At 33.8% G+C, this 15,355-nt stretch overlaps 1 protein-coding gene across 1 annotated transcript in view; it reads left to right on the top strand.

Moving 5' to 3' along the window:
- ATF7IP (activating transcription factor 7 interacting protein) overlaps window positions 1-15,355 on the top strand; it is a 79,222-nt gene that overhangs the window by 29,286 nt on the left and 34,581 nt on the right. Inside the window, 5 exon segments of the mRNA XM_006192117.3 lie at window positions 716-2,244; window positions 8,421-8,504; window positions 9,902-10,047; window positions 11,479-11,616; window positions 13,647-13,712. Coding sequence (XP_006192179.2) covers window positions 716-2,244; window positions 8,421-8,504; window positions 9,902-10,047; window positions 11,479-11,616; window positions 13,647-13,712 — 1,963 coding nt within the window.

Here is a 15,355-nt window from a genome sequence, read left to right as displayed (position 1 = left end):
TACAGTTGACCCTTGGAAAGTGTGAGGGTTAGGAGTGCCGACTCTGCACAGTTGAAAACCCTTGTGTAACTTTACAGTTGGCCCTCTGTATCCACAGGTTCAACCAGTTGTGGATCATGTAGTCTTGTAGTATGTATTTATTGAAAAATTCCAAGTTTAAGTGGACTCGTGAACTTCAAACCTCTGTTGTTCAAGGGTCAACTGTTTTTCCTTTTATTGTGAGTTGTCTTCTCACTTTTTTGATAGATCCCTGGTTGCAAATGTAATCTTTCTTTATGTTCCTTAATTCTCCCTTCTTTTCCCCTCTTACCTCTACCTTTTTCTGATTCCCCTACTGGTTTCATTCTCTTGTACTTTTATTTTTCCTTTGACAACTACTTTTTTACTTTATGTACTCTTTTAATGCTTATCTGTCTCCTCCAGACTGTGAATTCATTAGCTTACTGAGAATGAAAACTAGAAATTAGTCACTTTTTCATAATACTGCATATTAGTTGATCTTCTGTGAACTGTACCTATTATCAATTTTATATTATATAAATCCAATAACTATGAAAATTAATACACAGCAAGGCTTATTGTGCTTCCTATATATCATTATTTTAAAATTATATAAAGTGCTGCTTGCTTATGAGATCAATTTGCAGTTAAGTCTATAATTAGGTGGCTTTGGTTTCAACTATTAAACTCTATCTTTCTCTTTCTCTTTTTAAAGATTCAACATGGATGGTATAGAAGAACCTCAGAGAAAAGTCTTTAAGGCTCGAAAAACAATGAGAGTGAGTGATCGTCAACAACTTGAAGCAGTGTACAAGGTCAAAGAAGAACTGTTGAAAACTGATGTCAAGCTGTTAAATGGTAACCATGAAAATGGAGATTTGGACCCAACTTCACCTTTGGAAAACATGGATTATGTTAATGACAAGGAAGAGGTGAATGGCATTGAAGAACTTTGTTTTGACTCTGAAAAAAGTAAATCAGAATGGACAGAAACACCATGTACCTTAAATATTCATGTAAAAAACAAGCAGGATGATGAGTTAAAGTGTGAACCTTTGTCTCCCAATAATGTAACTCCTGAACTAACCTCTAAACTGACTACTGAACCATCTTCTGGTGAGACAGCTTCTGGTGATCTGGCTGTTGGAGGTCTGACCTCTGAAGACTCTGCCTCTAGAGATCTGGCCTCTGAAGCATTAACCTCTGGTGATCCCACCTCTGGTGATCCCACCTCTGTTTATCCCATCTCTGGGGATCTTGCCTCTGATGAACTGGTCTCCAGTGAAATGGTCTCCAGTGAACTGGTCTCCAGTGAGCAGGTCTCTGATGACCTGATCTCCAGTGAACCAGTCCCTGGTGAATCGGTCTCCACTGAACTGATCTCCAGTGATTCAGCCTCTGATGGTCCGACCTCCAGTGATCTGGCCTCTAGTGATCTGGCCTCAGGTGATCCAGCCTCGCGTGATCTTGCGTCTGGTGATCTAGCTTCTGGTGATTCAGCCTCTGGAGATCCAGCCTCTGATGAACCAACTTCTGATGAACCAACTTCTGAATCAGCCTTTGATTCCACATTTGAACCAAGTTCTGTACCAGTCTGTGAACCAGTTCCTGAAGCTGACAATACAGAGCCTAGTAGCGATAAAGGTGATTTTCTTGAAAAAAATGGGGATGATGAAAAGTTAGATCAAATTTTCTCATTTGATGAGAAAAATAAAGCTGATAGTAATATTGATGCTGATGAAGCAGCTCTGGAAACAGATGATACAATTATTTGTTCTGATTTATCTCCTGAAAAGAAAGTAGAAGAAGATGCTATCACAGAATCTGCTCTTGGAGAGGAGGCTATATCTAGCAGTATGGAGATTGACCAAAGTGAAAAGAATGAAGAAAATTCTGCAGACCTTGCAGAAACTGTTAGTGAAAATGTTATAAAAGATGACAAAAATGAGGATATCTTAGAGAATACAGATTCTATGGAGACAGATGAAATCATTCCCATTTTGGAAAAGCTTGCACCTGCTGAAGATGAACTTACTTGCTTTTCTAAAGCTTCTCTTCTTCCAATTGATGAGACAAATCCAGATTTGGAAGAAAAGATGGAAGGTTCTTTTGGTTCACCATCTAAACAAGAAAGTAGTGAGAGTTTGCCAAAAGAAGCCTTTTTGGTCCTCTCTGATGAAGAAGATATTTCGGGGGAAAAGGATGAATCTGAAGTTATCTCACAAAATGAGACATGTTCTCCAGGTTAGCATATTTAAATTTTAAAGATTTTGATTAGCTTTAATAAACTGTTTAGTAAAACATTCTCATAAAGTTTTAAATTCCTCTTAGTTGCAGAGAAAGTTAAGAATGATAGTGACTAAAATAATCTCTTAACGTCATAGATTCTTTTAACGTCACAGAATTCAGAATTACAAAGACCCATCTGAGAGCAGCATTGTGTGAAGTGCTGAAAAGGGAAACAAAATAAGTAGAAAATATGGCACTTACCCTTAAGGGGCTTGTAAACTAGGACTAGAAGTAAGATGGACCAACATAACACTATGATACGACAATTTCCAGTACATAATTGATCAAAATTCTAGCAATTGTTCTTTCTGTCACTGAGCAAACAAATAACTAATACTTGAATCTACAAGTCCACTGGTTTAATTTATTTGCTTGAAGTGTAACAAATCCCATTTTAGAATTAATTTTAATTTTCCAGTTGAAATCTGATTCTTTTAATATTTTTTGCCCAGGGAATGATACCACCATAGCTAGAAGCCCAAAACCTGGAGGCCTGATTATCTGTTTGATAAAAAATTCATCCGTTTGCTTCCTCAGCCCTCTTACTTCTACCCAACCTACTCCCCTCATTTTCTGAATAATCACTCTATAACTTAAATCTCTTTTATTTGGTTGTATTCCTTTCTTTCATTAGATCCCTATTACTTTTAGGGTAGTTTCAAACTCCTTATATAAAATGTATATAAACTTATTATTTGGTTAATGCCTGTCTTTCCAATCTCTTTTATTATTCCTAGAAAAAAAAAGACAATGAGAAAAATCCTACTTTGCTTTCATGGTCAAACTCAAACATCATTCCTATGTGAAACTTTCTTGGTTCCTTTCAGACTGGCATGAATACCTTTTGTTCCCACTGTATCATGTTCTCTTAACCTTAGATCCCTGCTAGAGGAGTGACCTTGTAACAAGGAACGCATCTGGTTTTCAGTTTGTTTAAAGGAAAAAAAAAAAAAAAAAAAAAAAAAGGCAGGCCTGCAAGACAACAGAGGATTTTCCACCTCAGTATATCACACTCACTTTTGGAGGTAGAAACTTTTTCTTATTAAAAGATGACTTCATTTTCAAAGAGTGTTCATTCATTCATTAAACCTGTGTATATATAAATGCCAGGCTCTTCTTGGCTTGGGGATTTAAAGATAAAATTTATTACTTGCCCTGAGGATTCTGTCTAGAAAAAATTAGGAATGGATTCCATTTAGACATTAGTTGAAGTTGAGTGACAAGATGAAATCACCTCAGTGAGTATAAATGAGGGAGAGGAGATCCAAGAACTGAGGTCTTGGCAGTCCAGTGTTTAGAGGCTGGGGAGATGAGGAAGAACCAGCAAAGGAGACCAAAGAAAGGTTTTCAGGTAGGAAGAAAAAGTAGGAAATTTTGTTGTTTTAGAAGTCAAGTAAAGAATGTTTAGAGGAGGAAGAGGGTGAGTCAACTCTGTTTATGAGATGCTGCTGTTTGTTCAAGTAAGAGGGAAGAGAAATATTTAATGACCCAGAGAGCATTTGTGACCTTCACAAGGGGCAGTGGAGTTGAAAGCTTAATTGAGATTGATTGTCAGAGAGAATGGGAGGAGAAGAATTGGAGACCCTAAAATAAAACTTTTTCCCCAAGTTTTGCTTTAAAAGGGAGCACAAAACTTACTCTGGAAGATGTTATTTGGAAATTTGTATTAGTTAAATAAAGATTTTAAAATTTTTCTGAAAAAGGCACAATACCAGTAATGCCACATTTTTCTGATATGTCTTGTGAAGCTGAGAATCTTATCTTTATATTGGCCATTTATATTTCCTTATCTGTAAGTTGCTTGTTCATTTTCTTTGCCCATTTTTCTAATGGATATATTGTCTTAATTAGTCTATAAGAATTTTTTGTTCTAAGTATGCTCATAGAGTCATTAATCTAAGGCAAGGAATTGGCAGACTATGACCTATAGGCCCTGTCTGTTTTTGTCAATAAAGTTTTATTGGAACATAGCCACACCCATTTGTTTACATATTACATATTATTTATCATTAGTTTGTACCATAAGGACATAATTGAGTAGTTGTGTCAGAAACCATAGGGCCCACAAGATTGAAAATACTTATGTTTTGGCCATTTACAGAAAATATTTGCCAACCCCTGATCCAGGGCATTAGTTTTGTCATATTTTCTGTGAATTCAAGAAAATTTCTATTCAGTATAATTCTGAACATGGGAAATTAACCCCTAATGTAAATTCTGTCTTCTAATCCTCTACAACACACTTTTTCCATCTTCATTTAATGGAATTTTATTAACGATAACAGTCATCAGAAAGCTATTAAACATCTTTGTCTCAGCTCTTTCCCAAAGTTGTTAGGGTTACCAAAATTATAAGATTTGGTGCCTCCTCTTAGGGAGCTTACTGTCTAGTGTGGTTGAAAGGAGAGAATACCACAGATAGAACTGTATGTTCAAGAGTGCCAACTTACAATGAGGCTGTACTCAAGATGGGAGCAATTATAGCAGAAACCATGGAAGACAGATTCTGAAAAAGTCTTAACATGAGTATTTGGATGAGTTTCAGGAGACCCAGAAACTACTTGAAATTATATGTAAACCTGTCTGTGTACACGGGCTTTTGATTATTATTCTGAGTTGACAGAGGTTCACTTAGAGTCTCTAGAGGCTTGGTGAAGAAAAAAAATTAAAGAAATACAGGGCCTTTTTCCTTTCTGTGGACTCTGTTAATACCATTGTTTAAATCCCAAGTTCTTTATTAAATGAAACTCGAGCATAAATTTTAATTCTATTTGTCTATTTTAAGCCCTCAATGAGTGTTTTAAATGTTGAGAATCCAGTCATGTCTTCTAACCGTATTTGGAAAATGGGAATTGGGTGGAAAGAGTTTTTTGAGTTAAATGAAGGAATTGCAAGCTAAGCTTGACATATCTGTCGGAGGAGAGGGAGCTAACATGCATAAAGGAGGCAGACCAAAGCAGGCCAAATTGCTCTGCTATGTTCTGAATAATCTGGCTTGAAGTTACCCTAATTGGATCCAGGGCTAATTTTGTTCTTTGGGAGGTATGACAATTTGCTAAATAAAGACTAAGTAAACCTTCATCGTAAGCAACTTGATTACTCCGTTTCTGGAAACTCTGGGAACTAGGAAACTACAGGAGTCACCACCCTCAGTATTAAAGGCAGGAATACTTGGAAAAGTATATATAGGAAAAAATGCTTTGTAATGAGTGTGCAGTCTATAAGGAGGAAAAACAAATTTTCATTTCATTGAACTGGGGTTGCTGGATGAGATCTTAAAACATTTCTAATGAGCACAGGATGGTAAATGGAAAGTTGATTTTCTAATACTCATTTATTTTAAAGTTTAAAAATATGAGAGGAAGGTATAGCTCAGTGGTAGAGTGCATGCTTGGCATGCACAAGGTCCTAGGTTCAATCCCCGGTACCTCCATTAAAAATAAATAAGTAAGTAAACCTAATTACCCACTGCCCCCCGCCCCCCCCCCAGTTTTTCTTTAATCTCATTAGTCTTTGTATGTATTGTTAACTTTCTTGTTTGTTTTTACTGTAGTCATGTTTTACAGCTTTATTGTTTCACACACTAAGATGTGTGAAAAAATATTGTAATAGATGAATCAGTCTCTGCCTATTTTCACCTAAAAACTCTTAAGTTTTTTTAACCTTGACTTCTATCATCAGGGCTTTTGGAATTGAAACCTTGGAATTTGGAGAAGAAATGCCGTATCAAAATCTTTATAATAGTGGTATATACCTCATGATTGCTTATTTAATTTTGGTTGCAGAATATGATGAAATTATTGATGCTGCTGGGGGGCCAGTTGCAGGGGTGTAAGGGGAAGAAATAGAAACCCAAACATATTAGTAATTTGTTCTTCTCCTCTAAGTGATTAAGTTAGTTGAGGAGCCATAGATATATTGACCAAAGGCCACTTCTGGTACCTCTGAAATTCTGTGTCATAATAATGCAATTGTATAGATATTTTTAGCAATATTTTTTGGTAGCTCTTTTTAATTGTTGGATTTTATTTGCCTCTTGTAAAAATTACTTAGCCTTTCTGAATGTTACTTTCCTCATCTACATGATAGCAAAAATACTGTTTAAAGTGTAAGATTATCTTGGGAATATGAAGTAATGTATGTCAGGCACCTAGCTCAGTTAGTTGTTGGCACTGGTATCAAAGTAGCTACTACTTTTTTTTTTTTAGCACCTTTATTGTGGTATGGTTTCTGTACAGTAAACTACACATATTTCAGATGTACGATTTCATGAATTTTGATAGGTGTATACCCCTGTGAATCCACCACCCCAATCAAGTTAGCTAACATTTCCATCACTCCCCAAGAGGTGCAATTCCCAATTTATCCCTTCCCACCCTCTTTAACCCCTAGTAACCGTAAGTTTGTTCTCTGTCTGTGAGTTTATTGCTGTTTTGTAGATAAGTTCATTTGTGTCTTTTAGATTCCACTTATAAGCGACATCATATGGCATTTTTTCTTTCTCTTGCTGGCTTACTTCATATAGAATGACAATCTCCAGGTCCATCCATGCTGCTGCACGTGGCATTATTTTATTCTTTTTTATGGCTGAGTATATTCCATTGTGTGTATATTCCACATCTTCTTTATCCAGTCATCTGTTGATGGACATTTAGGTTGTTTCCATGTCTTGGCTATTGTAAATAGTGCTGCTGTGAACATTGGGGTGCATGTGTCTTTTTGAATTATATTTTTCTCCAGATATATGCCCAGGAGTGGGATTGCTGGATCGTATGGTAAGTCTATTTTTAGTTTTTTAAGGAATCTCCATACTTTCCTCTGTAGTGGTTGCACCAATTTACATTCCCAGCAACAGTGTAGGAGAGTTCCTTTTTCTCCACACCCTCTCCAACATTTATCATTTATAGACTTTCTAATGATGGCTAATCTGACTGGAGTGAGGTAATATCTTGTTGTTTTGATTTGCATTTCTTTAACAATTAGTGATGTTGAGCATCTTTTCATGTGCTTGTTGATCATCTGTATGTCTTCTTTGGTGAGATGTCTATTTAGGTCTCTGTCCGTTTTTTGGATTCGGTTGCTTGTTTCTTTGATATAAAGGTGTATGAGCTGTTTGTATATTTTGGAAATTAGTCCCTTGTTGATTGCATCATTTGCAAATATTTTCTCCCATTCTGTAGGTTGTCTTTTCATTTTTTTGATAGTATCCTTAGCTATGCAAAAGTTTTTAAGTTTAATTAGATCCCATTTGTTTATTTTTGCTTTTATTTCTATTACTCTAGAAGCTGGTTCAAAAAATATATTGCTGTGAATACATAGTGTTCTGCCTATGTTTTCCTCTAGGAGTTTTCTAGTATCTGATCTTACATTTAGGTCTTTAATCCATTTTGAGTTTATTTTTGTATATGGTGTTAAAGAATGTTTTAATTTCAGTCTTCTATAGGTATGACTATTACTTTTAAGTAAAACTTTTATTATCTTTAGGATAACTTTTCCCTTTCTCTTTTATGAACTATCCAGTAACCATTAGAATAACTTAATGATTCAACTTGTCTGGTCAAAATATTAGGTGTTTTGAATTTGCCGGTAATTTTTTGTTGTTGTTGTTATTCTCACAACCACTGTTTTAGTTTTAATAATTGAATGTAGAGTCTAAATGATTTACAGTAGTTGTTTTCATATTTTATTAATCTATTGATGACAGTAAATTACTAAGTAAGATTCTTCATTTTAAAATCTATGTTATTTAGTGGGGAAGGTATAGCTCAGTGGTAGAGCACATGCTCAGCATGCATGAGGTCCTGGGTTCAATCCCCAGTACCTCCATTAAAAACTAACTAAATAAACAAACCTCATTACCCCCCCCCAAATAAAAAATAAACTATAAAATCTATGTTGTTCAATTTTTTTCCATGTTAAGAGTTTGTTATGAATTTGCAGGAACATTTAAAAGTAGACTTGGTTATTTATTTCTACCAGTTCTTACTCCATTTTTATCCCCAGTGTTTTACATTTTGAGACTCTGATTTCATGAAAGATTATTAACTGGATAATTACACCGGAAGTGTAAACTATAATGAGCTGTTACAAATGCTAATGGAAGAAAATTTCCTTTTCTATTTTTGTTACAGAAGAAGTAGAAAGTAATGAAAAGGACAGCAAACCTGAGGAAGAAGAGCAAGTAACACATGAAGATGAAAGACCTTCTGAGAAAAGTAAGCATGCACAAACAAACCTGAAATAGTTTTTTAAATTATTTCTGCTTTTAAGGTTGTGGAAAATACTTTCCTACACATAAGATGACTGTAAAATTTTGCAATTTAAGTAAGCCATAGTTAAATCATCTTGTTGATGGCAACCCAAGGATCTTTGGAAGTATTATTTATTTCATATACTTCATTGTTTTATTTTGTTTGTACTTTTCATTGTTCCATAAGATTTAAGCTTACTATTTAGTAAAGTGCTATCTGAATGTCTTGAGAGAAATTGTTTTAGATTTGCATTTAGAGCTTAGGACTATAGGAATTTTGTCTGGGGAGATATAGGTGAATGGAAATATGTGTCTCAGTCTACTTAAAACATTCTTAAGCTTAATGGGAAGTGTAAACAATGTGATGGAGCATCATTAGGTTTATAGGAAGATCACTGGGACTAGAAGTCAGGGAACCTGGGTTCTGTAACACTCCCCGTCACACTGCTCTCCATCTGTGACTGTGTAAGTTGTGATTACAAGCGAAATCGTAGAATAGATTTGGATTTAAAAAATAGGCATATAGAGTGAAGTTGAGAGGGATAGGTATAGTCATATCTGGGTATTTGCCTTTAATAAGTGTGGAGATTTTAGTATCTTTCCTTTTTATTTATTGAAGAAGAAACCAAATAAAATTTGCTTATGATCTCATGAGTGTTACTAGTATTTGAAGCAGAAATTTTTTCAGTGAAGGTCTTTTTTTTTTTGTTGTTAACATTTTTTGATTGAGTTACAGTCATTTTACAATGTTATGTCAATCTCAGTGAAGGTCTTTGAATATCTATGCTCTACCAAATTTGCTTTTATAATGATACTAATTTTATTATTTTTATATATTTGAAATGTGTTAAGATATGTTAAGAAGGCTGATGATTAAGGAAGAATTTTCCTAAATTTACTGAAGAGGAAGGATTAAATAATTAAAATGCACAGTTGTTTGAAATATGTGATATGAAAATGAATACTGAGAAGTCTGTGAATAAATATTGAATTTTGTTCACAAATTCGTATGCACTGTAGATTTTAGTAAAGGGAATGAATTTGAGATGACTTCTTCTCATCTCATATTGTTAATCTTCCGTCTTAATACGACGATTTCAAGGAAAGAATATTCTGTGTTCACATTATTTGTACATTGCTTATTTAGCCATTAGAAAGTTCTTATTTAGCGTGTTGAAAATCATTTCAAGTTTAAAACTAAAAGCTATCTATTTACTTTTCTGATCACATAAACAATTCATAAAATAATTGAGAGTGCTGTTTTGGTAGCTGGAAATAATATTTTGCTGAGGATGGAGAATAGGCATTAAGGTCTATCTATAATAAAAACACCTAACTAATCATCATACTCTTTTTTCTCAGGTGAATTTTTTAGAAGAAAACGTTCTAAATCAGAGGACATGGACAATGTACAGTCCAAACGCCGTCGATATATGGAAGAAGAATATGAGGCAGAATTTCAAGTAAAGATTACAGCCAAAGGAGATATAAACCAGAAGCTACAAAAGGTGTTAGAGATTTTAAGTTAAAATCATATTAAATAAAAAGCACCAACATCTTATTTTTCTAGGTTTTTGACATTATTCTGTATTTTGCTGACATATTCAGGTTTTTCATAGAAATGGAGAATTTGAAGTGGTTGAGCTTATTACCTTTACTAATTTAATTTTAGAATTTCTTCTGACTCTTTTGAAGCTACTTGGTTTTTTTTTTTTAGATATGGTAGTAATTATCAAAGTGGAAGAGAATTTATGATTTTTTTTTGCTTTAGTAACAAAACTGAATTATCAGTTTTCAGCTTTTTATTTTTTCTTCTATATTGAACTTTATTCTAGTGGAAACATTAGAGTCTTATATGTTAACATTTTTAACTTTTATAATTTTCATCATAAGCTGATTTCATCGCCACAAGTCTCTACATTCTAAAATCTTTGTTTTGTACTTTAGGCTTAGTATTAAAAATGGTATGGACAAGGATTTAGAGGACTAAGGAAAGGGAATATTTAAAGTACAGACTTTTGAAACTTTCCCTGTATGTGTTAGACTGGAGATAGACATAATGAAAATATAAGTTATTTTAATACATTTTTCAATATATGTTCACAAATGTTGATAACAAATGCATTTTTAAGAGAAGAATATGAAACTCAGCTGAAATGAATTTTTCAAGGTCTTGTAGAATTAATGATGAAATTATAAATAATCTAGGTCAATGTTTTTCCGCTCAAAGTATAAATATCCCCGTTAAAGAAATAGTGAGACAGTAAAAACGTGGTTTTTTTCTCATAGAGTGTTTTTGTTTATTGTACAGTAATAATAATGTTTATTTTGTCTGTCTTATAGAACTATTAGAAATATGAAGATAGCTATGTGAAAGAATTTTGAAAACTTCTATATGTACTGAGGGTTTACTCCTAGAGCAGCTTTTTTTGAGTATGATCCATGTACATGCACCGTGTATTCTGTTTGGGGTCCATGATGGGATAAATATGGAATTTGTGAGTAGGCACTTAGAAATGTTTTATAGAAATTTCATAGTGCAGTGGCATTCTTAGTGTCTCACAAAAATATCATCTGTAATGGATTAGAGAATTTAAAAACTGGTCTCCCTTCAACTGGTTTCCTTTAAATCACAATGGAGAGTGTGGGAAGAAAATAGTAAAACTTCAGTTTCAAATTGTTTTAAATATTTCACCCTCCAGAAATTTTCTATTTTTAGCATATATTATTCTCTTAGGGTAGATATTACATATGTAGAAGTGGAAGAATTCAGCACATAGACTTGTATTATAGATACCAGTATGGGTTTTTTTGTTTGTTTTTTATTAAACTGGCTAGTATATTAGTACTGTCTTATTAGTACTTAAGAATATTTACTGCTTGCTGTGTGCTGCTTGCTCAAATTCTTTGTTATAACAAAGGAATATATATTTCTTCAGGTTGTACAGTGGTTGCTGGAAGAAAAATTGTGTGCACTACAGTGTGCTGTATTTGATAAGACACTGGCAGAATTGAAAACACGAGTGGAAAAGATCGAGTGTAACAAGAGGCACAAAACAGTTCTTACTGAACTACAGGTTTGTACACTACCTTGCATTGCATACCTATGTGTCATCATTTTTATAACTTGTTTTTTGGGACATGTTTTTGAAGTTGACAGTGAAGTAATTTAACTTCTAAGTATTAGAGGTAAAAGGAACCTCTGCTGGTTTGCTAGGGCTGCCATAAAAAAAGTGCCATAAACTGATTGGCTTAAATAACAGAAATATATTGTCTCATAGTTCTGAAGGCTGAAAATTCAAGATCAAGCTATTGTCAGGATTGGTTCTTTCTGAGGGCTGTGAGAAAAAATCTGTTCCATATGTCTCCTCTAGATTCAAATGGATTACTGACAGACTTTGGCATTCCATCACTTGTAGAAATATCACCCTGATTTCTGGCTTCATCTTCACATGGTGCTGTATCTGTATGTTTGTCAAACTGTTTCCAGATTTCTCCTTTTTATAAGGATACCGGTCATATTGGATTAGGATCCGCCCTATTCCATTATGACCTCATCTTAACTACAGTTGACCCTTGAACAATATGGGGGTTACAGCCCCTGCGGTTGAAAAATCTGTGTACTGTTATCTGCCTCAAAAAAAAAGGAGGAGTTGATAAATGACTCACCCAAGGGTACTAAGCTGAAACAGTTCAGATAGAATCAAAATTCAAATGCTAGTTCTTTTGATTTCACGTACTGTGATCTCTAACTGAACACAAACTTTCCCCTATACTTAATTTCAAGATCTGTGAAAATGAAAATACTAGTATTGTATTAGTTGAACAAAAATCATGTGTAATTGGACTGTACAGTTCAAATCCATGTTGTTCAAGGGTCATCTGAAATTACCTCTACAATGACCCTATTTCCGAATATTGTTTTTAAGTTCTTCAGCTTAAAGCCTACTATATCATATTATACTTTAGTAAATAATTATATACTTTGTTAAATAATTTACTGTATTTTGGGTACAGCTGACAATAAACTACTTGAAAATACTGCAATATATAGTATTTCTGTATCTCACTCCATAGCAGTAGATGAATGAATCTTCCTGATATGTATATATATTTGTTTGTTATATTTGACTTACTTCAGCAGAATCCAGTATGTTTTATAAAATTCAAAGTTAAAACAAGTAGTTGAATCAACAGTGGCTTAGTATACATTTTACTTTAAGGAATATGTAATTTAATATTACTTAGTATTAATGGCTTCCTTTTTTTTTTTTTACCACTGCAGTTACAAAAAATAGACTTTTAAGGGACTTGTGATCCTTTTGCCATAGTGTAAAAACTTACCATAGTGTGTTGACAACTTTTCCATAAAAAACCCAGTTGAAGTTTGAGTATTCATAGTGATTTGAGAGGATTCATGTCTTCCTATTTGGGAACATGGTGTATCACTATTGACTCATGCTTTCTTTTTCTGTCCTTTTTCTTCATAATGGTCTTGAAATTTTCTTTTTAGGTGTGTTCTTAAGTACTTACTTGTATTAAAATATCTACCATTTGTGAAACCTTTTTCTCATTACAATTTCTCACTGATTGTTGTTGATATATAGGAAAGATATAGAATACGTTTTCCTTTTATTATTTAGTTGCTAATCATTACTATTTATCATTTACCAGTCATTACACCTCATTCCTTTTCCTTGTTTTTATTTCATTGCCCTGTCACCAGAGCTCTAAATAGCAGTACAGATAAGGCATCCTTGTCCTATTGTCAACACTAATGGAAATATTTCCAAAGATCCACTATGAAATACAATACTTACAACAGGTTTCTCATAATCTTTATGAGACTGAAGGTACTTCTCTCCTTTTTTTCCCCAAGAACAGCTGATCAATTTTAGCAAGTCTTCCTTAATTGGTATCTACTGAGATGATCACACAATTTACCCCATTCCTCTGTTAGTACAGTGAAATGCACTTGTTAATACTGAACGTGCCTTGCATTCATCAGAGAAACCTATGCTGGGAAGTAAAACTGCCCTGTATTTGTTCTTGTTCCACAGAATTCCACAGTTGGGTTTGCTTCATAAAATATTTTTGCTTTTTTTAGGCCAAGATAGCCAGGCTAACCAAACGCTTTGGAGCAGCCAAAGAAGATCTTAAGAAAAGACAAGAAGTAAGAATTTCTATTCTTGCATAATGAATATTTAGCTTTAAGTGGTAGTCTTAAGAAGTGCTGACTTAGGAGTAAAATCTTTCTTTATTATAGGACTAAAATTTGCTTTTATACTGTGCACTTCCTGCATGCTATTTCTGGAGCTGCAGATCTAGAGCAAATTATTCACTCTTTCTAATCCTTACTGTTTTCTACATCAACACTTATATTAACCTATTTATATTAAGACATTCTTGAAGTTGTATTTTCTATTCATCTTATAATTATGCTTTGGGGGATTTGTCTTACCATGTTTATTTTTTCACATACAGGCATACTTTAGGGATATTGTGGGTTTGGTTGCAGACCACCGCAGTAAAGCAATTATTTCAAAAAAGCAAGTCATAAAATAATTTTGTAAAATATGTAAAAAATTTTTTTGTTAAAATGCGGAAGTTGTGTTTATACTCTACTATAGTTTGTTACGTGAGCAATAGCATTCTGTCTGAAAAACAGTGTACATATCTTAATTTAAAAATACAAAAACGTCTAAGATCACCGATCACTGATCACCATGTCAATATAATAATAATGAAAATGTTTGAAATACTGTGAGAATTACTAAAATGTGACACAGAAACACAAAGTGAGGAAATACTGTTGGAAAAATGGTGCCAATAGACTTGGTTGATGCAAACCTTCAATTTGAAAAAAAATGCAGTATCTGTGAAGTGCAATAAAATGAAATATGCCTTTACTGTCTGTATCCTAGTCTAGTTTATTATTTCCTCCAAAATATTTTGTTACTACACTGCCTTGGGTAGCCCTTGTTCTCTTCCTTTCTTCCCCTAGTTAAGTCCAAACATAGCATAGCACAGTAGTCTCTGTTTTTTGTTGTTTCCTTATTTATTCTATAATACGTATTTTTAATATAGCACTTGTACACTACAATATTGTTTTTAGTTGAATTTTTTTTTTCATTTGAGCAAGTTACACTTCTGTGTATCTTGATAGCTCCATTACCTGGCACACAGTAATTGCCAATAATAATGATTTAAGTAGTAGTCATTATTCCTATAGGATTTTTCTGTCTTGATTCATTTTCAAATCTTCTTTACTTGAAACAAAATTTATTTTGAAATAATAATGACAGACATACAGGAAGTTGCGACAATAGTACATAGACTCCTGTGAACCATCACTCAGATTCTCCCAGTGGTGAAATCTTCTGTAACTGTAGTACAATATCAAAACCAAGAAACTTAAGTTTTGTAGACCTCATCAGTTTCCATCAGTTTTTACATAAATTAATTATGTGTGTTCCTGTGCAAGTTGATGTCACCTAACCTGCCACCACAGTCAAGACACAGAACTGTTGCCTCACCATAAAGGAACTCCCTCATACTGCTCTTTTATAGTTTTAACCTTGCCTTGATGCTACCCTCACTCCCTGTACTCTGGCAACTACTAATCTGTTCTGCATCTCCATGTTCTTTTCACTTAACTTTTTAAGCTCTGACTTCTCTCTTTTCTTGAGCAACTGACAGTAGGTTTTTATCCTTGTTTACAAGGCTAATTTCATCAAAGCCGTATTTGGCCCTAGCCAAAGATTTTCTTATTTTTTATAGTCTTCTTCGATGATGTAATTAATTCTCTGATTTTAA

The sequence above is a fragment of the Camelus ferus genome, chromosome 34 (genome assembly GCF_009834535.1).
Source record: "Camelus ferus isolate YT-003-E chromosome 34, BCGSAC_Cfer_1.0, whole genome shotgun sequence".
In the NCBI taxonomy this organism is placed as follows: domain Eukaryota; kingdom Metazoa; phylum Chordata; class Mammalia; order Artiodactyla; family Camelidae; genus Camelus; species Camelus ferus.
Note: the sequence above shows the minus strand (reverse complement) of the source record. Positions and strands in the feature narration are given on the sequence as shown.